This window comes from Felis catus, chromosome B3 (genome assembly GCF_018350175.1).
Source record: "Felis catus isolate Fca126 chromosome B3, F.catus_Fca126_mat1.0, whole genome shotgun sequence".
Taxonomy (NCBI): Eukaryota; Metazoa; Chordata; class Mammalia; order Carnivora; family Felidae; genus Felis; species Felis catus.
The window spans coordinates 73,955,907-73,979,645 of NC_058373.1; the positions used below are offsets into that span (position 1 = coordinate 73,955,907).

Genomic DNA, 23,739 nt, shown 5'->3' on the forward strand with positions numbered 1-23,739 from the left:
GGAGAGTGGAGGTGGAAGAGTCCAGGAGAAAAAAGAGGGGCATGTCATTAGAGATGCTTTCTGAAGTCCAACCCCTCCCAACTGCCCACTCACCTGAATTGAAAGGAGCTAGGCTGCCCAGCGGGGGTTGGGCCAGAGCTGGACCAGACAAGAGGACCGGGGCCAGGCGAGGCAGGGCCGGGCCAGCTCCAAGGGGCACAGAGGCAGGTGTGGTGGCCGGTGGGGCCTTGGGAGCCGGGGGTGCCTCAGGTGCTGGGGCCAACTCGTAGCACTTGCTTTCACTCTTCAGCTGGGCTCGGACTGCCTCTTTGAGCTTGGCCAGGTGCTGGCGGGAAAAGAGATGGCCTCGACAGGAGACATAGAAATCATACTTGACGTCACAGTAGGGGCAGTCGGTGCGCTGGGCTCCCAAGGGGCCCTCACCGTTGCCCCCAGCCCCACCAACTGCCGCCCCCTGCAGTTTGGCCTTCTTTTCCTTGGCACGAGCATTCTGGAACCAGACCTGGATGACTCTCTTGGGCAGCCCAATCTCCTCCCCCAGCACCTCGCACTCCTGCATGGTTGGGGTACGGTAGGCTTCATAACAGGCTTTCATGATCTTCAACTGCAGGCTGCTCATCTGGGTCCTGTAGCGCCGCTGCCCCATTCCATCTGGAACCCCGACCCCACTTCCTGTTCCTCCACTGCTTCCCCCAGCCCCAGGAGACTCTGGTTCGGCCAGACTGGAAGCAGACGAATCGCTGAGATCCCCTGCAGATGGACTGCAAGCCTCGCTCTCTGGTGAAGCTTTAGAAGGTTCCTCTGTAGCCTCTTCCTCACTGGGTGGAGGGGGAGGTGGGAGAGGTAGAGGTGGCTCTGGTGTTGGGGTGGTGGCCTCCTTCCCAGGTGGTAGGAAAGCCAGGGGACCGGCAGCAGGAGTAACTGGTGGGTAGGGAAAAGCAGGTGCTTCCCGCTTTGGGGCTTCCCTCCCAGATCCATCATCTACCTTGCCCAACAAGAGGTTGAACTTGGGGAAGGCTGCAGGGGCAGGAGTGATGGGGGGCTTGACGGCTGGATTGGGCACCCCCCCAGGGGTGCTTCGAAACTGGCCTTTCCTCTCCCGGGCCCTGGTGTTCTGGAACCAGACCTGCACCACCCGCTTTTTGAGTCCCACCTCCTCGGAGATGCAGTCGAGCATCTTGCGCGTTGGGTTGGAGTCTTGCATGTACCAACGGTACAGGATCTCCAGCTGCTCGGGCAGGATGGTGGTACGTAGGCGCTTGTCCCTGGGGGGCTCGCCCTCCCCTCCACCCCCTGCCTCACTGCCCGTTGGGGACAGGCTGCCCTCCTCATGCTTCCGTTTCAGCAGTGGCCCTGGGGCCTGTGGAGCACCTGCCACCAGGGGGCTTCGCTCCCCAAACACCAGCAATGGCAGATCTAGGAGGTGGGGTGCAGCACCGGGCTGCAGGGATGGCATGAAGTGTAGCCGGCGGTGACTGGTCAGGAGGTCTTGGCTGGGGAAAGACATGGTGCACTGGTCACAAGCGTGGACTGGGGAAGGCGAGGGAGGGGCCCTCCCTTCAGGCTCTTTGCCTCCTGGGTTTGTTGCCTCTGCTTGGCTCAGCTCTTCCCTGTCTGCAGGTTCAGGTGACGGGCCCCCGGGCCGTGCGGGGGGTTCCAGGCTCTGTTCCTCCTCTGCATCCTCCTCCTCTACCTCTTCTTCTTCTTCCCCCCTCTCTGCCTCTTCCTCCTCCTCTTCAGGGGGCTGGTCATCATAGCATTTCTTGAGGTGCCGCACCAACTCAAAAACACAAGAGAAGGTGGCATGGCAGCGCCTGCAGCCAGAGGCTCCCCCACTGCCCCCTCCGGTTGGCACAGGCCCCCCCTCGATGGCATTTTTGCGTGCTTTCTGGCGGGCATTCTGGAACCACACTACCACCACACGGGTAGCCAGGCCCAAGAGACTTGCAAGCCGCTCCACTTCTCCGTCCTTGGGGTAGGCACTGGTCTCGAAGAAAGACTGCAGGGCTTGGGTCTGGAACTCTGTGAACTTGGTTCTGGAGAACCTGCGGCCTGCAGGCAGTAGGGGAGGCAGATTCCCTCTGGAGCTTTCTTCCTCCTCTGGTGGCCAGCGTCCTCCTGCCCGGCTTCGCTCCTCAGAGGGATGGGCCCCCCCCGCCTCAGACTCTGGGACCAGGAAGGGAGGGCCCAGTTGGGGAGCTGGTGAATCCAGGGACCCATCAGGAGGTTTGGGGGGCTCTGCAGAGGGTGGGTATAGGCTATCATAGCTCTTTCGAAACTGAGCAGCATAACGGCTCAGGGCCTCAAAGGGCAGAAATCGGCGGTGGACATGCTCCTCATGTGTCTTGAGGATAAGCATATTGGAGAAGAGTTTCCCACAGGTCCCACAGGCCAGCTTGTCTCCACCCCCCAGGGCCTCTGGTGGGGGTGGGGTCGGGGGAGGGGGCACAGCCTGCTTCCCCTCGTTGTACTGGATCACCAGCTCAAAGCCAAAGTTTTCTAGAAGGGCTTTGGCTGCAGTGCGGGCTGCTTCATTGGGCGTGGAGTTGGGGGGTGAGGCGGGCCCCGCCTCATTCCCCTCTTCCGCCATGGGGGGCCGCTCCCACTCCCGCTCAGCCAGCTCAGCCTTAGAGGGCGGGGGAGGAGGAGTGGCAGCTGGCAGAGACAGCAGGGGTGTGGGCCCAGCCAATGCCAGCTTGGGCCCCACCTTGAGGTCATGGAGGTAGAAGGGCAGGAGCAGCTGTTGCTGCTGGAGCTTAAGCAGTGATTCCGGCACCAGAGGGAAGGGGGGCAAGACTGGTGGGGTGAAGAGGGGTGCTGGGAATCGGTGTAGGTCCAAGGGGGGTGGGGGAGGCGACAGGAAGGGCAACCCAGATACGAAGCCACCAGGGTCAGGGCCCTTCTTCTCTGTGCCAGTCTCCCCCTCAGTCTCACCCTCCTTGGGCTCTTCTTGGCCACGCTCTGGCCCCTCGGCCTTGGCGTCAGTCTTGGTCCCCCGAGAGCGAGTCTGGTGCAGAACTGAGCGCATATGGATCTCTAGGGTGGAGCTCTGGTTGTAGGAGACTCGGCAGACAGTGCACTTAAAGGGCTTGTCTGTGGCAGCAGCAGTGGGAGGCGCAGCACCTGCCTCTCCTCGGGCAGGGCCGGACGGGTCAATGGCAGCCTTCTTCATCTTGTGCAGGTGGGAGACAGAGTTGTAATGGACCAGAAGGATATTCTTCTGTGTGAAGGACTCCTTACACACAGTGCACTTATAGGGCCGGGCAGGGTCAAGAAACTTGTCCAGGGCAAAGTTGGTGGTCTTCCGATAGGTCAGAGGGTGGCGAGAGTCAGATGGAGCTGGCTCTGCAGGGCGGGGCTCCCCCACACGCCCCTCTTCCTCCTCAGCCATGGTGGGTGGAGGGGCCAATTCTTCCGCCAGGACATCAGGCCGAGAGGCTGGCGATGGGGCTGGAGAAGGGGGTTGATCAGGGCTTCCTGGGTGCTTGTCTGGGGCCTCAGCTAAGGGCAGGGGAGGCTCAGGAAGAGGATCAGGACTGGCTTCTGGGGTCAGCTGAGGGCCTTCTGAAGGAAAGAGAAGGGTGCCATGAGAAGGTAACTGTCTGAAGTCAGACCCCACCCACCCCATATCAAGGACAACTGATCCCTGCCTCAGTTGTCTTCAGACCCTCTTGGTCCATGAAGCTCACGTCCCCTTTCTTACCTGCTCCTTGTTCTCTGCTGGGTTCAGGCTCTGGCCCCGGAGCAGGGGGCTCTGGGGCATCCCCCAGTGGGCATAGAGTGGGCCCAGGCAGCACTTTGGTCGTAAAGGTCATCTCTACAGTTGTTGCCTGCAATGGAAGAAAGCCCAGTGACTCCCCTGTGCTGACCCACCCTGCTACTCCTCACGCCCTGCTCTGCACCTGGGCTTGTGCCCAGCTCCTGTCCAGGGCTCCAGTCTCCTCCTGGAAACACTCCCAGAACTTTGGCTTTTCCCCAGAGGGGAGGGCCTGGGCTGCTGCCTCTCCTGCACCAAAGCCCATGCCTCCCGTTGAACAGCTCTTATCAGGACCTAATGGAAATGAAGGAAATGCTTGGCTTCCTCACCAACATTGTCCCCGCTAAACCCATACTTGCCTGGACGCCCCTGCCTCTTCTTCCCCTCCTGGCCCAAACAGGGCCTCCTGAATGGGTCCTCACCCAGCCAGTACTCACCACAAGCAGCAGCTTCTCAACGCACTCAGGCACCACGTTGTGAAGGTGGCTAAGGTGGAAGTGCAAGGCAGGTCGGCCCACCAGCTGCTCCTGGCACAGCGGACACCTGTACTTGGGCTGCACTGCATGCTGGGAGAGGGTGTGAGCCCTCACCTGTTCGGGCTCAGGGCTCAGGAAGCTGCAGTATGGACAGCAGAATACCTGGGGGCACATGGGTTGGGGAGGAGGTGTCAGAGAAGGATGGGGCCCACCATCACCCAGCCCTTTGTGTTCTTGGACACAGCATGATCCCCCACTCCCAATTTAGGAGTGAGCCGCATTCAGAGGCATCAAGGCATCACCACGGATCCAGCCAGAAGCAAGAAGCTGGCTCCTCCCTCATTTCCCTTCCACTGGGACAAAGGCCTAGGCTAGACTTTCCCCTTGCCTGCCTTCTTTGTCCGGCCCTCTCCCTCCATCCTGGCCTGTCTTTCCTTGGTCTTTGCCTCTCTCTGCTGCCTTGCTTAGTACTCCAGCTACAGTATGACCCTGTACCTATCTGCCCGGGATTTAGTTTTCTTACCCACCCACACCCTGCCCGTGCCTTCCCCGTGAGATGGCGCCCCTGCCCTCTGGCACATCTGGACCCAGAGGCTCCTTTATCCCTGCCCACTCTGCCTCCCCAAGGTCCCTAACCTGAGTGTCTCCTGAAGAGGGGCCCTCCCTACCTGTCTGCTCAGAAGCCGGCTCATCTCCCAGCGGCTCAGCAGCTCCCACTTTCTTTTCCTTTTCCCCTTCTTAATGTAAACAAACGCCACAGCTCCCCCAGCGGCCCAGGAAAATTCTGTCCTGCTCTGCAGGCACATTCTCGCCCACACCTCTAGAGGGGTGGGGCCAAGGGAAGGCCCTGTCTCCACCTTCGTCACCTGACTGCCTGACCTCCAGCCTATCTTCATCTCCCTGGCTCCCTGGCTCAGTTCCCCCTGTGCCACTGGTCCAGGCCTGCATACTGGGACAGGATGGCCATAAAGGAAGGGCATCCAGATGCTCGTTTTAATGCACTTGGCCCTGGGAACAGACATCTGGAATCAGTCTGCAGGAGAAAACAGGAGTGAGGAGGATCTGGCCAGCACTGCTTCAGTCTGTGGGAATGTAGTAATCCTGCCTGTTGAGGTCCCATTTGGAGAGCTGTGAGGGAGGGGCAGCATGAAGCCTCAGGGACCCAGTCTGGGAGTCCCCTCAGAATCCACACTCTCAGGCCACAAAGCTAAAACACACAGGTCCTGCCTAGGCCAGGCAGAGGCCCAAGGCTGGGAAACTTGGAGAGCTTCAGGGTTTGCTATCTGGGTCAGTCATCTGGGCTGGGGCCTCTACCCTCAGGAAGGAGGTGCCCAGATGGTTCCATGCAAGCTTGGGGCCTTCTGCAGGAGATGACCATCCGTCTCTAGTTGTCTTTCTGCTCCTGACAGGAATAGAGAGCTGGGCAGCAGGCTAGCCTTTTGGTTTGGGCTTTCTCTTTTCATTTCTTCACTTTTGTCTTCCCTCCTCCCCTCCTTCCTCCACCTGCTTCCAGCTTTTCCTACCTTGGGACAGCTTCTGTCTTCACTTTTCCCTCAAGTCCTGCCCTCCCTTCTTGCCTTCTCCCTCTGTGCTCCACCCCTGGGGCCAGCTCTGCTCCCTGTATGGTGCTAAACATATAACTGGCCCTAGGTGGCATCTCTTAATGTGTTTTGAGACAAGTCACAAACATGACAAAACTAGGTCTGCCATTAGTCTGAAATCTGGCTGTAAAGCTCTACTGATAAGAATTTCAGGCTTTAGAATATGAACAAATTTCAGTCAAACCAGGCCCTACCCCACCCCCCCACCCCAGCTATTCCCAATTACCCCAGTTCTGACCGTGGTCTGGTTGGCACTGTCTCCTCGAGAGCCAGACTTGTTCTCGACCTCTTCAGAAGCTGAAAGGAGAAGAGATTAAGAGACTCTGATAGCCTTCCCTCTTTCTTTCCAGACCCCCAGCCCTTAACATTACCTGACTTGTAGCAAAGAGCCTCCAGGGTAGGGGGCTGGGCTGGGGGGAAAGGGCAGGAAAACACAAAGCTGTACACAGCACAGGGAAAGGAGGCCCAGCAGGGCTGATCCCAGGTTAGCGGGACGGCCAGATTTAAGCCTTTTGTGGCTCCCCCTCCTTTCCCTCTGATGAGCCCTTTCTTGTATCAGTTTGGCTCCATGCACCTAGGAGGCCTCGCTGGGCAGCTGGATTACTGCAGAATCCCATGTACACCTCAGAATGTATGAGGACGGGGCGGAGGGTGGGGGACAAGGGGCAGGGATAGAGGGAAAATGGACCAGATGAGCAACTCACCCAATTGCTCTGTCTTGTTCTGAGCGTCTTTTTCAGGGGTGGGCAGCTCAGCTAAGGGGGTGACAGGAGGCTTCCCTGTGTGGGATGAGGGGAGAGCCAACTTAAAAGAGTGAAGCATCAGGAAAGGGAGGACATAGGGCAGAGGAAGCAGGACACGCAGCCAGGAGAAGGAGAAAATGGATGGATGAGTCAAAAAGGTGCCAAAAAGAAACGGATGAAGAAGAAGTGACACGGTTGGAGCTGGGAGAGCCTAAGAGATTAAGTACCCAGCCCCCATCATTTAAAGATGAGGAAACAAGTCTGGCCATAGACAGCAGAGACAGGCCAACTGGGCTCCCTGCCTACTGGTCCCAGAAACAGGGAGCCCAGAGAGCTAAAGGGAGGGGCACTGAAGAAGGAAAGTGAAGTTGAGTGGAGGCAGGTGCGGCAAGCAGGAGGCGGCAGGTCTAGCTGGGAGAGGAGATTACCACTCAAGTAAGAATTGACAGATGTGTAGGAATTTATTTTCGGTGGCAGCCTAATTAAAGTGTTAAAGTTCCTTAACTCCATTCAGCCCTGCGCCAGGATCATTAGCTATTGATCTGGGCCCCTCCGGCACTTAACTCCAGCCAGCATATTGGCAATTCAATTAGCACCAGTCAATGCTGCCTGTTCCTGGTTCCTGCTGCCCGTACCCTCACCCTCGCCCACCGCCAGCCCCTACAAAGCCCCGATGCCCATGCCCACCTCTGACAGCCCCTTCCAGGCTCTTCTCCTGCACCCTCTGGATCAATGACGCCTGGCGGGCTGTTCCTGGTCTCTGCTGGTACAACCTCAGCTGCCTAAGGGGGACCCTAAGCCCAGCCTTCGGGCTGAAGACCTCCTAGGAGACAGGAAGAGGCTGGGGAACTTGTCAAGGGCTTCCTATCCCTGCAACCTTCGGGCCAGGCCCACAGCTCCCATCTTCTTCTGACATACCCTGACCCAGCACGAAGTGGATTCCATTCCGCTTTTCTAGTTCTCTCCTTCCTGACCAGCTCCTGCCGCTCCCCACACCCAGTGTTGCTGGGACGCTGTTCACGATTCAGAATCAGCGGGTGATTCCTCCTCATCTGCTTTCCTGTTCGCTGCTTTCCACCCAGCAAAGCCCTTGCCCTTCACTGCCTCCTCCCTCCAGCAGCCTCTTGCTCCTTGCTTCACTGGGCAGCCTCACTCTTCCCCAAGTCCGGTTTTATCTCCCCTTCACAGCTGGCCCCTTCCCACTTGCTCTTGACTGCCCACAGACCCGTTTCTCCTCACTGGTATCACCTCACCACGCCCAGCTCCCACACCTGCTGCCCGCCCTGCCCCGTCCCCTCTTCCTCACCGGGAGTCCGGAGCTGCCCATGGCTGAAGCTCAGGATGCTCTGAAGAGCCGAGAGCCCTTCCTCGGCTGCGGGGCCACTCTGCAGCAGCTGCAGACGCCGCTGGGCCTGGGCGTCGCGGTGGGCCGGTGCACGTAGGTGCTGCAGCACAGCCAGGCGGGAGGGGGTCTCCCATGCACACAGCAGGCAGCGGAACAGCCCCAGCTCAGCCCCTGCCGCGGCCCCCTCCATCTCCAGCAAAAACTGGAAGCACAGAAAGAGGATGCTCAGGCCCAGAAGGGACAGACACCTTGAGATCTCACCTCCCCCAAGGGAGCCTGACCAGCAGCAGCCCCTCCCTACCCATCCCTTCCACCCTCTTCAGCCCCCTCCCCTTTCCCTCCTGTGGCCATCTGAATATTACTGCCTTTTCTCCCGTCTCCTTCTCTTCCTCCTACCAATCCTGGACTCCACCCTAGTAGGTGAATGGAATCTGGTTCCAACCTCTTGAACGGATGACAAGACGGCCGGAGCAGACACTCCCCTCCAGTCCCAAACATCAGAAAAGCCGAATAAAGTACTGGATTCATTTTATCAGAGTCCACCATCCTTTGGCCTCCCCTCCACGACTATCTCCAAAAAGTTGATTATCCCAGTACATACTTGCCACTGTATCCAGTCCTGGGTCTTCCCATCGCTCTCCCACTCAGCATCTCTTTGATCCGTCCCCATGCCCTTCTCTTCTCTCCCCCCAGAGGCTCTGTGCTGCTCCCCTCAAGTCCCAGAGGCTCCCTGCCCCACTCTCACCTTATAGATCTGGCTATTTTCTTCATGGGCTGCGCCCCGGGCGTGCAGCTGCATCTTCTCCTTGCTGTTGGACTCAAAGTCACAGATGTTGCAGCGCAGGTGCAAGGGGGGAACGGAGCCATAAGGAGCCCCATCTCCCAGGGGCACTGGGGAGGGGGTACCCACGGCCCCACCCCCCTCCCTCAGGTGGGCTGCCAGCTGGTACTTTTGAGCATGTTTGTCAGTCTTGAGGTGGAGTTGAAAGTTGGCCTTGAGCTGAGTGCCATAGCAGCAGAGCTTGCAGCGGTGGGTGTCACCGGCCACCTCCTTCCATTCAGCCTCCGGGAGGCTTCGGCCCACGCTGCAGTGGTAGAGCAGCAGCTCCAGGTTGTCTGTGCTAAAGGCCTGGCACACTAGGCAGCGGAATACCTTCAGGGACGGGCTGTCATCTGGGGGTGGTGAGGTGGGCAGGCTGTCAGACAAGGAGCCCAGGAGCTGGCTTGGAGGCAGGTGGGTGTCCGGGGAGAGGCTGCCAGGGGCTGGGGGACAGAAGCAGGTTAGAGGCCCAAGGAAGGAATGGGGCAGTTGGGTAAATGGGGATAGCGCCGAGGGAGCTGGGGTTACCCAGTGGGGGGCTGACCCTTAGGAGGGAGCAGAGGCTCGAGTCTGGCCCTGGGGAAGGGAGAAGGGGAAACAGGTGCAGACCCCAGGCTGCTTACCTGGTGGGGGGAACTTGCGAGCAGGCGCTCCAAGGTGGTGGAAGCCGTTGAGAAGCAGCTGGGCTTCCAGGGGCTTGTCTGGCCTCAGCCCGGGGCCAGGCAAGGGAGCCTGAGGCTGCCCCAGGGCCTGCGGTCCAAAGTACTGGAAGAGCTCAGGGGGGGTGGCAGGTGCAGCTCCTGCCGGGGGAGGGGGCCCCGGCCCTACCAGTCCAGGCGGCAGGCCCAGCGGCAGCCCCTGGTGCAGCATGAGGACATTCTGCATGTGCTTCTCAGAGGTCATGTGGATGCGCAGGTTGCGGGAGATGTTGGTCTCGTAGCTGCACACCTTGCACTGCCAGGATGATTTGGTCTTGGGCTCCTTGTCCCCGGCAGAGGATGGGAGTGGCGCCTCCGGGGGGCTGCCCTGCCCACCGGGGCCTGCCTGGAAGCCCTGCAGGTTGGCCAGGTGCTTGTCAGACTGCATGTGGATGCTGAGGTTGCCCTTGGTGGTGGTGGAGTAGTTGCAGACATCGCAGCGGTAGGGCTTGTAGCCACAGTTGTAGCTCTCTCCACGGGCGAGGCGGGGGTGGGCGCCCCCGGCGCTGCAGTAGCTGCAGTGGCTATTGCTCTCCGGGTGCTTTTCCCGCATGTGCACGTCCAGGGTCTGCTGGTACTTGTAGTGCCAGTTGCACTTGGGACACTTGAGTGTCTTGCAAGAGTTGCGAGAGTGTAACAGAGACATGTGGCTGGACAGGCTGAGGCCCTGGAAGGCCGCAGGGCCTGGGGTGTAGTCTTCAGCTAGGCGGTAGGGCTGGGGTGGGTCGCTGGGGTCTTCGGGGGAGCCGACTGGGGCAGAGAGAGTGCCCCCCTCCTTAGAGGCAGGTGAGCTTTGGTTCAGTGGGGGGCAGAGCCCTCCCTCCTCTTCTTGCCCCTCCGGGAACCAATCTGGCCCTGCCTCGCCAGCTGCCATTGGCGATTCTTTGGCTTGGGTTGGGCTGGGGTCCCAGGTGGCGGGAGTTGTTGCGGGGGAGGGTGGGCTAAGTGCCCTGACTTCTTCCGCAGGCAGGACAGGAGCTTCTGCCTCAGGGGGACCATCCTCAGTCTGGGCTACATTGGCCTCTGTGTTCACCATGCTGCTATTATCAAGGGGCATTTCTAAAGGGGGGCGAGCAGGTGGTTTTGGTTCCAGAAAGCTTAGGAGGGCCATGCGGCCCTCATCTCCCACCTGAAGCACAGCTGCATTACTGGGCAGGCCCAGATGTTGAGCAGGGGTTAGCTTCACCCCATGAGACTGTGTGTGACCCATAAAGGCCTGGGCCCTGCTGAAACCCAGGCGGCACAGGAGGCAGAGCCAGAAGAGTGCCCTGTGGTCTCCTCCCCTGCTCCCCATAGGGCCATCTTTGGGATCTCCGGGTGGGTTTGGAGCCAGCTGGTAGCTCCAGAAGGCTCCATCCCTTCCCTCACAGGTGGCCGGAGATGGCGCTGAGGTATCATGGGACAGAATTTGGTCAGAAGAGCTAAAGCCTTGGATTGGGTCAAAGCCATGTTGGATGTGAAGGGCAGTGAGGTGTGCAGAGGGTAGGTGGGCAAGGAGGGGCAAGCTGGGCTCCTCCTTGATTCCCACCTCGCCCCAGGGGAAGCCCTTTGGTAACAGGAGTTCACTGCCACCTGACAGGGACAGCTTGGCTACTAGGTAGGCCTCACCACCAGCTGTGAAGAATAAATGGTTGCTTAGGTCCATGGGAGGGAGCCCTCCTCCTTCCTCCTCCTGCTCCTTGTCCTCTTGCACTCCTAGGTCCTTTGGTGAGAAGCCACCACAGCCAGCCTCTTCTCGGGGCTCCCCAGTCTCCTTTGGTGGGACGAGGCCACAGCCCGACTCCAGGGCCTGTCCCCCTGGCTCTGAGGGCCTCATGCTCTCAGAGGTGGAGGGGGCAGCAGGGGGATCTTTGGTGACAGGATCAGCGGGGGTGCCAGGGGGGGAGGTGTCCGGAGGCGGAGACGGGGCATTGTGTCCAGGGGTGGGGGTGGTGCCAGTGGTAGAGGATGAGTTAAGGGTGGCCATGGCAGACGGAGGAGCGCCGGGGGTTCATTTCAGCGTGACGGCAAGTACCCTGGGGGGAAACATGGAGAGAGCGGGGCTGTGAGGTGGCAGGAGACACCCAGACAGGCCCTTGACTCTCCAGGTACTCCAGCCCCATTCTCTTCCCTGAGCACCAGACTCAGCTACCCACCTGCCAACCTGAAGCTTCACCTTAGTGCTAACACACTTCAAACATAACATGTCCAAAATCAGAACTCTCTATTTCTCCCCCCAAACTCGTTCTTCCCATCTTCCCTATCTCAAAACTTGGGACCACCATTTATCTGGTTGCTAGGCTAAAAACCTAGAAGCTTCCTCTTGCCGGCTCCCCACATACAACGGGACAGCAACCTCTCAGACAGACAGGCGTCCCATCCCTCCGCTAGCATCGTCTCCAGTAGCATCAGTGTCGCCCCAGCCATGGTCTTTCCTGAACCAGTGTGCCGAGCTCCACGGCGGCTTCCGTTTCCACTGCTGCCCCTACAGCCCAGTCTCCTTCCATCCAGCCGCCAGAATGACCTTTCATTTAATTCTCAATTATGAAAAATGCCAGACCTATATAAAAGTAGACCAAATAACATAAGGTACCCCTTTGTACTCATGACTCAGTTTCAACAGCCACCAACACATGGCCGATCTTGGTTCATCCATATCTTTACCCACTTTCCCTTTTCCTGTATTGTTTTAAAGCAAATTTCAGGTATCTTAAACATCTTTTAAAAGGTAAATTGTGGGGCGCCTGGGTGGCTCAGTCGCTTAAGCGTCCGTGACTCAGGTCATGATCTCACGGTCTGTGAGTTTGAGCCCCGCATCGAGCTCTGTGCTGACAGCTCAGAGCCTGGAGCCTGCTTTGGGCTCTGTGTCTCCTTCTCTCTCTGCCTCTCTGCCTCTCATGCTCTCTCTCTGTCTCTCTCAAAAGTAAATAAACATTAAAAAAAATTCTTTAAAAAAGAGGTAAACTGTAGGGTGCCTGGGTGACTTAGTTGTTTAGGTGTCTGACTCTTGATTTCAGCTCAGATCATGATTTCGTGGTTTGTGAGATCAAGCCCCACATCAGGCTCTGTGCTGACATTGCGGAGCCTGCTTGGGATTCTCTATCCCTCCCCTCGCTCTCTCATAAATAAATAAACCAAAAAAAAAAAAAAATGTCAATTGTACTATATCCTTAAGAACCCATCCGTGATTTCTCACTGTACAATGAATAAGATCCAAAAGGATTCTGATCTACAAAACGATCTATCTGATCTGATGCCGGCCTACTTCTGACACATCTTAATACTCTCCACCCTGCCTGGCTGGCTGCCTCCAGCCCACTGGCCGCCTTTTCTTCAAACACACGAAGTCCATTCCCACCTTAGGGCCTTGCCTAAGCTAAACAGCTTACTCCGTCAGCCAGGAAGACTCTTCCCCAGACCTCTGCATGGTGGCAAATTCTCATTCAGGTGTCTGCTTAAATATCACCTCTTCCAACAGGCTTTCCCTTCCTATGGAAGCTAACATGCTCCGGGGGGTTACTTTCTTCAGAGATTTCTCACCACCTGATATTTCCTGGTTTACTTACTTCTCCCTTCTAGACGGTAAGTTCCATCAGAGTAGGAACCCTACTTTCTCTATCATTAGCACCAAGAAAAATACCCGCCACACAGTCAGCACATGTGTGCTGAATGAATGAACTCTAGGAAAGACCCTCAGATTTTCCACTCACTGAAGGGGTAGTTTCCCTAAGTCAAGGTCCTCGAGCCAGAGAGGCCACAGTGAATTTCTGCTGGCCTGCAGGCCCGGTGCTGCTCTCACAGATGCCCTCCAGAGCCATCTCTGGTCACAAGCATGTGAAATAGGCGGAGGCTTCCCTGGCCAGTTGGAAGACAACCGATTCTATGTGATTAGCTTCCTCCCCCACAAAGAGATTTAAAAAAATAATAACAGTAATATTACTAAAAGCTATTAAGGTACATATGCCATGGTCCTGGCACTGTGCTAAATGCTTTCATCAATTATTTCATTTAATCTTATTTTGCAGATGAGGCAGCCAAGAAACAGGTTGAGTGAGCTGCTGTCACACAACTCCAAGGAGGGGAAACCAGAGGACTGGCGGGGCACAGAGACCTGGGCCCTCCATCTACCTGGATCGTCCCTCAGACCCAGGAAAGGCCAAATGAGCCTCCAGAGGTCTAGCAGTCAGAATTCCGGGGCTCCCTCCAGCTACTGGAAACGCCAGGCCTCCCACACGGTTCCCAGCCTTTTTACCTTGATTACCACACCTTCCTCCCCCTCCGCAACCCCCCCCCACCCTGCTTCCCGTCCCCACCAAACTCACCAGTTCCCCATGCTTCACCATCCCATACTTTTCCCAATGTCCCAAGTGGTTTGCATCCACTCCAGGTCTTAATTACCAGCCAATCTCTAGCGTTCAAGCCCATGCTTCCAGAAGGGATGTGGTCTCTCCTTCCTTCCTTGGGCCACCGCTAACGCTCACCTTCAGATTCTTTGATTAGGAATGGGTCTTCGGCCTGGCCCCACCCAGCCTGCAGGCCCCCTTTCCCACTTCCCCCCTTCCTCCTAGGGGGCTAGCCAGGCGTGAAGTCAGAGCCATTAAGTAGCTCCGCGTGGGGCTGGATCAGCATGCTAATGAAAATGCAAATCAGCACCTGGGCAAGGGGTGGAGGGCTGGGGGGTGGGGGGAGGTAGCTGGAGAACCGGGAGGGAAGTAAAGGTATTAGATGGAGGGGTTATCCTAGATAACCAGAAAGCAGAAGCCCGAAACTGGGAGAAAGGTGTCTCTCCTACGGAATCCTTGGGGGTAGGGGGTAAAAGCGCTGGATCACGAGGGTCTGACAGTCCACTGTTACCCCTCACAGTGGGGGCCCACCACCCTTTTGCTGCCCCACCTGGTGGGAAGAAGTGAGGCTGGGCAAGCCGGGCTTCTCCCGGGCCCTGCCACCGAGGCCTGACCCGGGTGGTGCTTCATCCCCGCTGGGCCACCGCGCCTACATCACATCGATCAGCTGCTTCCTCCTGGCTCCTGATTCACAACTCCAGATCTAACTTCAGAGGAGGTGCTAGAACGACCTAAGCCCCACATCCTCTCTCCAAAGCTTCTACTTCCCAGGACTGGAAAAAGACCCAGCTGATTCTTAGTTAGAAACCAAAGGAGTTTAGCTCTGGGCTAGCTCGTGGGTGAGACCCAGACCGCCAAGGGTAGGTCGGCAGCTGTTTAAAATTGCAAATCTCTTCCCCACCTCCCTCCTCCTCCTCTACAGGAAAGAATTTCAATTGCAAATTTATCTCTGCCTCAGTGCACCCCCCCAGCTCCCCCCCTTTTCTTCTCCACGCTTCTCCCATCACCCTCTATTTATTACAAACCTTTAACTGCAGCAATGATTTTTTTTTTCACCTTTTCTTTCCTCCTTCCATTTCCCTCCTCCTCAATCTTTTCCTCCTTCCCTCTCTGAATCTCTGTGTCCCTCTCTTTGCCCTTCCTACCTTGAACTCAGTTTTCAGCTCTTTCTGGAGATGATGCAGAGCCGGATGACAGACCAAGTCACCCTCCACCTACCACCTCCAGGCCAAGAGTCCTGTTCACCCTCAGACCACTGCCATTCCTCCTGTAGTTCCGGGCTTTCCTTAAGGGCGTCTCCTCTCCCTTGGGGCACATCTCAGAGGTGGGGAAGGGGAGAAGGCCACCCTCAAGGGCCCTGGCACTCCCGCCTCTGGGGAAGGGAGGGAGGAAGAGGGCGGTCCAGGTGTAGGGTGGACGTGGGGGGACAGTCAAAGGAGAGGTGGCTGCAAGGGCTGGGGCCCAGGAGGAGAGGGGTTAGGGGAGACAGCAGGCAGTGGCGGCGGTGTGATTAGAGCGGAGATTGATGTGAAGGGGCGCCACAGACGGCAGAGAGAGTCAATAAAACGAGAGGATCACATTAGAGGCGACAGAGAGAGCTTTAAATTACAAGGCTGCTGCCACCGAGGGGGATGGGAGGAGGCAGGCCTGGAGCCAAGGGAGGGTGGAGAGTTCTGAGGGTGTAGTCATCCCCTGAGATGAATCTTCCAGCTCCAAAATGGCTCAGTCTCCAGAGCTCCCCTGCTGCCCCTTCATTCCATTTCCATCCCTAATGTTTCCTTCCCTCACAGGGGGAGGAGAGGAGTAAGGGGAAGATGGAGAGAAAGCTATGGAGGAATAGAAGAGTGTGTGTGTGTGTGTGTGTGTGTGTGTGTGTGTGTGTGTGTGTGTGTGTTTTGTTTTGTTTTGTTTTACTACTGCCCTCTTCCTCTTTCCAGAGCCGGGTCCATGGTTATTGCTCAGGATGAGAAGGGAAGGCTGGAAGTGCTACTTTCAAAGCTCAGCTAGGGAGGAGTTGCCCCCCAAACATAATCACTGAACTGCAAACATTGTTCCATGGGAGGTGTGCAGAAATGCACCCAGTAAATAGCTGGACAAGAATTCCTCCTTCTTGATAAATGCTCCCTATTCGGGGGGCAGATCCACCGTGCTTAAAACAGGAAGAAGCCGGGGAGCTGGGAGGCTCCAAGACGGACAGTAGACCCAGAAAGCTACCGAGAGAGAGAAAGATGTTAAGAGATGGACTGAAAGGCTTGGATATGAAGTTACGGACGTCTGAAAAGGTGGGCTCTGAGACCGCACAAGGCAGGGAGAACACAGTGAGGCACAAGAGCCAAATGAGCAAGAGCAAAGGAAGGACCGAAGAAACGCGGCCGGAGGACAGAGAGACTCTATCCCTCCCCGAGGAGGAACTTGGGCACGGGTGCAGCAAATGGAGGCAAAGCCAGCGACGGGAGCTCCCGTCTGGAGCCCGGCAAGACCAGGGCTACCCTTGGATGGCGCCCCCTTCCGCCCCAAGCAGGCCACCGAGAGGAGAAGAAACACTACTGCTCCCTAGTGGTTATGGAAGGAACATCACCAAGGAGAAAACATGCCAGGCCGGGGGAACAGACTGCCTTTCTCTTCCCCGCTCCCCTCCTTAAACCAGAATCCCACTTAAAGCAAAATCCCACTCCCTTCTTTTCTCCAGACGCAAGGACATGGCAAAGACCTTCCCAGAAAGTCTACCAGATGCCACCAGCACATTTGCTTAAAATTTGCATACAATGATTTCCACATCAGAGCCTTCCGAACAGTTTTGCCTTTCACTTTTCCAACTGTTGGATCTATCCCCTCTCCCTTACTGAAGAGTCCATTTTTAGGACCTTTCCTCTTCTTCTTCCTCTCTCTGAAATTCTTGCCTAGGGCACTGCCCTCTTCCACACTCATTTTGCCTCTTGCCCCTTTTTGTCTCAACCTGTTGCTTTTAAGAGGCAGAAGCCTTGGAGAAGTGGGGAAAAGAAAAAGGAAATATAGAGTGCCCTGCCTAACAGGGATTGTTTGGTATAGACAATAAACTCTAACTTGATGAGCTTGATTTTTAAAGCAGTGTAAGAACATGGGCTATGGATTCATGCAGCCCCAGGTTCAGTGCTGGGCTGCTTCCCCCACTCACCAGCTATGCAACCTTGGTAAGTTACTTGCAACCTGGGAAAATGGGAAGAATGATCCCTTCCTTCCTGGCCTTCTGGGTGATCAGTCAGGCTGGTTCTTTTCCTTCTCTCTTGGCTAGCTCCTCCCACAGAGCAGAGTGAGGTGTTCCCAGGTGGGTGACAACTTTCCTTCTGCTTCGCTCCTTCTTGACCAGGACTCATCCTCTAATTTCTGCCCTTTTCAAAAACGGAGGGGAGAGTCTTCAGTGGCCAGGATTTAAAGCTAAGTCTGCCCAGCAGCAGAGTTCATTTCTCACTTGGCCCTCTCGATTGCCAGGCCTCGAGACACCCCATCATCCGAGAGCAGAGAATGGAAGCCTTGCCCAGGCTCACAGTTGCACTGGGTGCAAAAGCGGTTAATACCTGGATCAAAACTATATGGCCACTCCCTTCATTTAAAACTATCATTTTCTCAGGGCGCCTGGATGGTTCAGTCGATTAAATGTCCAACTCTTGAGTTTGTGGGTTCCTTGCTGACAGTGTGATGCCTGCTTGGGATTCTCTCTCTGCCCCCTCCCCTGCTCTCTCTCGCTCTCTCAAAATAAACAAATAAACTATCATTTTCCCCCTCACACTCCCCCCCCCCAAAAAACCGAAAAACACTATCATTGTCTATGTCTAAATCTTCCCTTCCTATTCAAAAGGAAACAAGAGGTACTCCTATTCCTCCATTCTTTTTTTTTTCATATTTCAAGTTTTTATTTAAATTCTAGTAAATAACAGAGGCGCCTGGGTGGCTCCATCGGTTGGGCGTCCTATCAGCTCAGGTCATGATCCCACAGTTTGTGGGTTCAAGCCCCATGTCAGGCTCTGTGCTGACAGCTCAGAGCCTGGAGCCTGCTTCGGATTCTGTCTCTCTCTCTCTCTCTCTCTCTCTCTCTCTCTCTCTCTCTCTGCTCTTCCCCCACTCATGCTCTGTCTCTCTCAAAAATAAAAAAATAAACAAAAAATTAAAAAAAAATAAATTCTAGTAAATAACATATTGTAATATTAGTTTCAGCAGTACCTATTCCTCCATTTCAATGCTACCTACCTCTCCTAGACCTCTCCATCTCCCCCCACCCCAAATATTTGGGAGTGTTTACTTTGTGAAATATGTTTGTCCAAAAGACAGAAAATGAGAGTTGGCAGGGAATGAAGCACTTAGGCAGGAGAAGGTGTGTCATAGAGGGTAAAGAAAGAGACAGCTAAGGTAGAGAGGAAGAGGGAAGAAGGAGGGAGGGAAAGGGAGGGGCAGGGAAGTTGGGGGATGGGGCCAAATCTTGATCCACAAGTGTGATTATTGAATCTCATGGAGGCCTCCCGGCTTTGGCATCAGATTGGGCAGGTGGCCTGTCCCCAGTGAGAGGGATGGAGCCCGGGAACTGTGTCTTACACCTTGCAAGATGCTTCGGGTGGGCATAATGGAACTAGGTGAGATGTGAGGAGAAAGCAGAGGCAGAGAGGAGGAAGATGGGGATAGGCTGGGAGCAGACGGGTCAAAGGGAAGCCGTGGACTAAAACCACAACCAGCTAGTGGAACATCCATCCACATTTGCATGACTTTGTTGAGTGGGCTGCAGGGTGTCTGCTGCTGGAGGGGTGGACGTGCTGGAGAGGAGTGGACCCTCTTGCCCATGCATCTCCTTTAATGACACCACAAGGATTAGGACAGCCGTGTGGAGCTGTGTGATCTTGTAGGTGCCCCTGGGAGACTCAGGCTCAGACAACTCCACAAAGCCAGCTCTGAACCCTTTTATATGAGGGCAGGGAGTAGTGTTCTTGAGTTCAGATTCAGGAACCTATCTGCTCCTGGCATAGAGGACCACTTGAAAGGAATTACACACAATTCTTTAGAATTAATAGAAAGAATACCATTGTAATATAAATAAAACCTTCTGATTCTCGGAGTCTACGTGAACCTTGTCATAGTAATGGCTCCATTTAAATAGTGTTACAACAAGACAACTAATAATAATAGTATCCTTAAATGTTTACCATGTGCCAGCACTGTGCCAAGCCCTGGAAATTGCATCCCCTAATTCTCCACCAGAATCTGATGAAATAGATACAGCCATTCATTCCCATTTTACAAACATGGAAACAGACATTGATGGGGAAAGGAATTTTCAAGGTCTCACACCTGGAAAGATGTGGAGTCTAGACTGGACTCCCGTAGCCTGACCCCAGCACTCGGCTCTTGGGTTAATTTGTTAGCTTCTGAACTCTGGCTGCTGTGCATTTTGAATAAGGTCTTTGAGGTTTTTGTGTGTTACTCTGTCCTATGTGTGTCCCCTTGAGCATATAAGCTGTCAGGCTCCTCTTTGAGCTTGAAGGTGTTAGATGGCTGCTCTCAGTTTCTTAGTAAAAGATGAGCCAGAACAGGACCACTGCTTTGTGCAACTCCAGGGGGTGCTATTCACATTGCAGTCAATGAGGGGCTCTGGCCATTCCTTTTGTGTGTTTGTGTTTGGGGGGTGGCTGGAGATAGAAATCAAAAGGTAGGGGATATGCGTATTAATTTGTGATAATGTCTCTTAAAGCTGGAGGTCTACACATACGCATCCATAATAACATATGAGCTTCAAGACAAGCAGCAGAGCATTCTTGTAGAACTTGGCCTTTAGGGTCAGACAGACCTGGAATCAAATTTTAGTTGTCTGCATTATGTAAATGACCTCAGGTGGGTTGCTTAAAAACTGTTTCTTCGTATACAGAATGGGGAATAGTTCCTCATGGAGTTGTGTCCGTTGAGATGATCATTATCCAGGCCAGCACTTTAGGATCAATAAATAGAAACGATAATTATTCACTCACGTGCCTTATTTCCTGAGTTGGGGTTTACGTGTGTGTTCACTGCTTTCTGATTGCGTGCGTGGCTGAGGGCGTAGGTGTCTGTCCCGGCACATCTTCGGGGTTCGTGAAGGCGCTAGCTGTCAGACCTCCAGCTGGGGCTGGGTCTCCCCAGGCCCTAGTTCTTGCCCGCGTGGGCCCGGGGCTGCTCGCTGGGCCGCGGGCGGCGGGGCTGCCCGGTGCGGGTGTGTTGCCGCGTGCCTGTTTGTGCTCGGCGGCCCGGCTGGCGCGGGCGTGTTTGGGGTGGTGGTAATTACTGGGATGGCCCAGCCCTAATGAGTGTGATCCCGTTACACTCTCGCCGCCTCTAATGGAGCTAACCTCATTTCACAGCCATTAGAGATGGAGATGAGGCCCCGCCCACTGGCCCCGCCAGCTGCAGCTCCCGCAGCCCCGGCCACGTTCTTTCCCTCCGGCTCGCCATTTCCCGGTGCCAGCTCTCCTTCTCCCGCCCGGTCTTCTGCTCCTCCTTCCAGGCTTCCCTGCCCTGTTCTCCATTGTTCTTTTCCCTCCCGTCTTGCCGCCGCTCTCTCCTCTCCCCTACTCTTGGCGCGTCCCCTTCCCTCGGCCTCCTCCCTGCCTGAGTTCCGCCTCCTCGCCCGGGTCCGCTCGGCCCCCGCGTCTCCACTTCCCGGTCCTCTCCTCCGCGCCCCTCCCCCGCCCTTCCCCGCCGATGGCCCTCCCCTCCCCCACGTTGCCCCGTCTGGCCAGAGGACAAATCTCAAGGGGAAACCAGCAAAGACAAACAAGGAGCAGTGACTTCATTATCGTCGTTAATTTGCCACTTCAGTTCCTCCCACAAGGGTCAAAGCCAGCACGGCTTGAACTCAGGACTGCCACAGAGGCTGAGCCAGAGCTGCCTTTTCCGCCTGAAGCCTCTCCCCAGCCACTCTCCCTCCCTCCCTCCTCCTCCCCACAGCCTTCGTTTCCCGGCAGGGGGTCAGGCTCCCGGTTTTGCTCTTCCCATTTCTTTACCCGGCCGCGCAGTCTACCGCCCTCCTTTCTTTTTCATTTAAATTGTGGCCTTCACGTCGGCTCCAAGTCACATGGTTTTTACCTCGGACTCCCTTCCTCGGTCATACTCAGCCTGCCCCCACTTCTCCCACTCCTCCCTGCCCTTATCCGTCCCACACTCCTTTCTTGGCCTGCCCCGGTCTCTCTTCCTAACCTCAAGTGCACTCCTCTCCCGGAAGCACCAGGATTTACCTCTGGGTTTTGAAAATCGGGTAGCCGGGAGAAACAAGATGGAAGAAGGCATTCCGGCCCAAGTAGGCCAGTGGTCCAGGACCTGGAAGTGGCTGGACAGAAAGGAAGACAGTTGCCAGGGGGGCGGACAGGCTCATGAGTCAGAGGAGGTAGCAGAATCTGGATTCAGACACCCCACACCCAAGGCACACTGGGCCCCAGAGAAACAACCTCCCAGAGACCAGAGAGAAAAAGGAGGACAGAGCCATAAGACTGAGGGGGGGGGGGGGGGGGTGGTCACTGGCAAAACAAGGACTGAAAATTTTGAGGATAGAAAGGGCATGTATCCCATTCGTTCCTCAGGGAAACCCCATCTAACACTTCTGTCCCACCCTCTGCCTTCCTTCACTGAGAAGCCAAATGACTGGCAATTGACTCTTAACCTTTTGTCCGATCCCAGCCCCAGAGGGAGAGGCTGAGGGTAGCTGGCTGTGACTGGAGGAGGCACTAGGGAAATGTCCACACATGAAGTAAAAATTTCTGACCCACACCCATCCTGCCCCACTGCCTGCAGGTCAACACACTACACTGAACTAGACACTGCATACATTTACCTTCTCTGAGAAGGGAGCTCTTGCTACTATGTCCTCCTAATTGCACAGGCGCCTGTGCAAGCACCGTTCCAGTGGATGGCCCTGATGTGACTCCAAGGCTAGAAGCTTAGCTTTAATGTAATCCCTTATTCCTGTCCAAACACAGAGGCCGCTCCTGTTCTCTCACTTGACTTTGAAAGAAAAATTTTAAGGGATACCAAGCTGTGTCAGGCGGAATTAGAAAAAGATGTCTCCTTCCAGGGACATGCAGCCTGCACTTCAGTGGTATAGCTTGGTGACAGAACAGGTGGATCTTAGCCCTGTCGCCTCTTAACTGGGCATCCTGAACGACCTAACAGAAGCCCTGGTCTCTGGACTAGTTCCTACAAGAGGGGGCTACTGAGAACCAATGGGATTACCTCGGTGGTGGGGGTGGGGGGGGAGTGGGGGTGCTGGAAGGCCCTCTAAATCTTTAACCCCTGTCACATGAACCTGGGGTGGAGGAGGGGTGGGCAGGCAGTCCCCTGGGGCATTCCCCAGAGAGGCAAGGGGCTCTGGGAAAGTGAGTGGTGGGATGACTGAGAAGCCAGAGAAGAAAGATGGAAAAATCAATGAAATGAGTTTCTAACGGTGAGGTAAAGGACCGCCGTGTCAACAGCCTGTCGCCTGCTGCAAAATATGAGCTGCCCAAGTCCATGGTGGCGGCTGACAGTGCATCCAGCTGCCACTGCCCTCCCTTCGGGGTGCCCCCCTCCCCAGAACTCTCCAGTCACCCTGGCCTTTCTTATTATAGCCAGATTCTCTCCCCCAGGGCTCCCAGGTTGCTTGCTCCCTTCCAGGTCTTCTTTCCTAGAGTCCCAATCCATTCAGAGTCCTTCTGACTCTTCACCACAGAAACGGGACAGGTTATAATCCCTGACTAGTGCATCTTTCTCTAAACCTTCTGTGTATTGAGACCTCTCTGCAGATTTCATTCAGAGTTGTGGTGAGCTCTGCATCACTTGCCTCCCTCCCCACCTTCCAGATACCTCTGGACTCTTTCAACAGTGAGCAATCAGGCATCAAGGCCATCCCTCACCGGGTTCTTACATCCAGGTCTGTGCCTCCTGCTTGTTGGCCTACTTGGCCAATGCTGACTTCCTTGGAGTTGCCTGGATTGGGATAAGGTGTTTAGGATGGCCCTGGTGTTGCTTTATGAACTCTTTGTCACATGGCGGGAAGGGCAGGGGTATGATGGGTTCAGTTGTGGTTTCATGATTGGGAATGCAGTCGGCCCGGGATGCCACTTCCAATTCAAATCCACCCACTCTGTCTTTGGAAACAGCTCCCAACCTTTTCTGGAAACCACCTCCTTTCTCCACCCTCCTCCACATCTTCCTCTTGGGCTCCTAAGATTGTTCATTCATGTTTTCTTCCTATTATCTCTACAAAGATTCCCCGGATCAGACCCTGGAGTCAACCCTCCAAGTGTGGCTGCCCTGAGCTGACTCCGGGGGTGTGCCCCTGACCTAGTCTCTCCTCTCTCTACCTGAGATCTCAGTGTTGATCAGAAAACTCCCCTCCAGACCTTTCCTTCAGTTTCTACTTTCCCGACTTGCCCACTTATGCAGACTTAGGCCTGAAGGTTGGGATAAGAGGGAGGTGGGAAACTCTTTTCCCTTAGCTTTTCCCTATTATTCAACATTCGATCAACAGATATGAAGCATCTTCTATGTGACAGACGCTGGGCGAGGTGCTGGGAAAACAGTCGGAAAGTAGATGGACAAGGCCCCTGCTCATAAGACCATCATGACTCACCCTGGGTCTCTCACCCAACAGCTTCATCTCTCCAACTTAAAGCAGCCCCAGCCAAATTCCACTGTGCCCGCTGCCATTTCAGAACCCTCCTCTTTATACCTGCATCAGGTTACATTCACACAGCTCTGATCTCTTCTCTTTGCATTTACAGCTTCAGTCTCCACTCCTAAACCCAGAGCTAGGTTCATCTTACATTTTCAATAACTCTCCTCCCTGCTCATAACGCCCGTCTCATGTTCTGTAACTGCCATTTCCAGTTTTCTTCATTTTTTGCCTGTCTTTCAGTCCTACCACCCAGTCTTCAATGCCCCCTGTCTCCCAAGTTCCCTTCTCTTGCTCCTGCAGGATCTAGTGAACCTTGGGCAATCAAATACAAGAT

The 23,739-nt window shown here is 55.4% G+C and overlaps 1 protein-coding gene and 2 long non-coding RNA genes across 31 annotated transcripts in view; 2 read left to right on the plus strand and 1 right to left on the minus strand.

Annotated features, from left to right (window-relative positions):
- Positions 1–13,752, plus strand: part of LOC102899889 — a 28,253-nt gene extending 14,501 nt beyond the window's left edge. For 8 of the 13 annotated variants that reach the window (XR_006599414.1, XR_006599413.1, XR_006599411.1 and 5 more), the window contains 3 exons: positions 611–1,247; positions 12,898–13,001; positions 13,445–13,752. This is a non-coding gene — a long non-coding RNA (uncharacterized LOC102899889). Of the gene's footprint in view, positions 1–610; positions 1,248–8,339; positions 8,455–12,897; positions 13,002–13,444 lie in introns of those variants that run through there. The other 5 variants (XR_006599412.1, XR_006599407.1, XR_002158498.2 and 2 more) reach the window with 5 other exon arrangements.
- ZFHX2 (zinc finger homeobox 2) overlaps positions 1–23,739 on the minus strand; it is a 31,740-nt gene that overhangs the window by 2,356 nt on the left and 5,645 nt on the right. For 5 of the 17 annotated variants that reach the window (XM_019832826.3, XM_023255590.2, XM_023255591.2 and 2 more), the window contains exons 2-9: positions 9,366–11,455; positions 8,668–9,185; positions 7,884–8,124; positions 6,539–6,613; positions 6,061–6,131; positions 4,195–4,395; positions 3,704–3,830; positions 94–3,564 (exon numbers count right to left, since the gene is read on the minus strand). In XM_019832826.3, coding sequence (XP_019688385.3) covers positions 94–3,564; positions 3,704–3,830; positions 4,195–4,395; positions 6,061–6,131; positions 6,539–6,613; positions 7,884–8,124; positions 8,668–9,185; positions 9,366–11,406 — 6,745 coding nt within the window. In that variant the 5' untranslated portion in view covers positions 11,407–11,455. Of the gene's footprint in view, positions 1–93; positions 3,565–3,703; positions 3,831–4,194; positions 4,396–6,060; positions 6,132–6,538; positions 6,614–7,883; positions 8,125–8,667; positions 9,186–9,365; positions 11,456–11,775; positions 12,152–13,741; positions 13,881–14,312; positions 15,057–19,075; positions 19,710–19,749; positions 20,366–20,991; positions 21,084–23,360; positions 23,737–23,739 lie in introns of those variants that run through there. The other 12 variants (XM_019832825.3, XM_045059694.1, XM_045059695.1 and 9 more) reach the window with 12 other exon arrangements.
- LOC111560860 lies at positions 14,949–17,604 on the plus strand. Its single transcript, XR_002743015.2, has 2 exons — positions 14,949–15,086; positions 15,700–17,604. It is a non-coding gene; the product is annotated as an uncharacterized LOC111560860 (long non-coding RNA).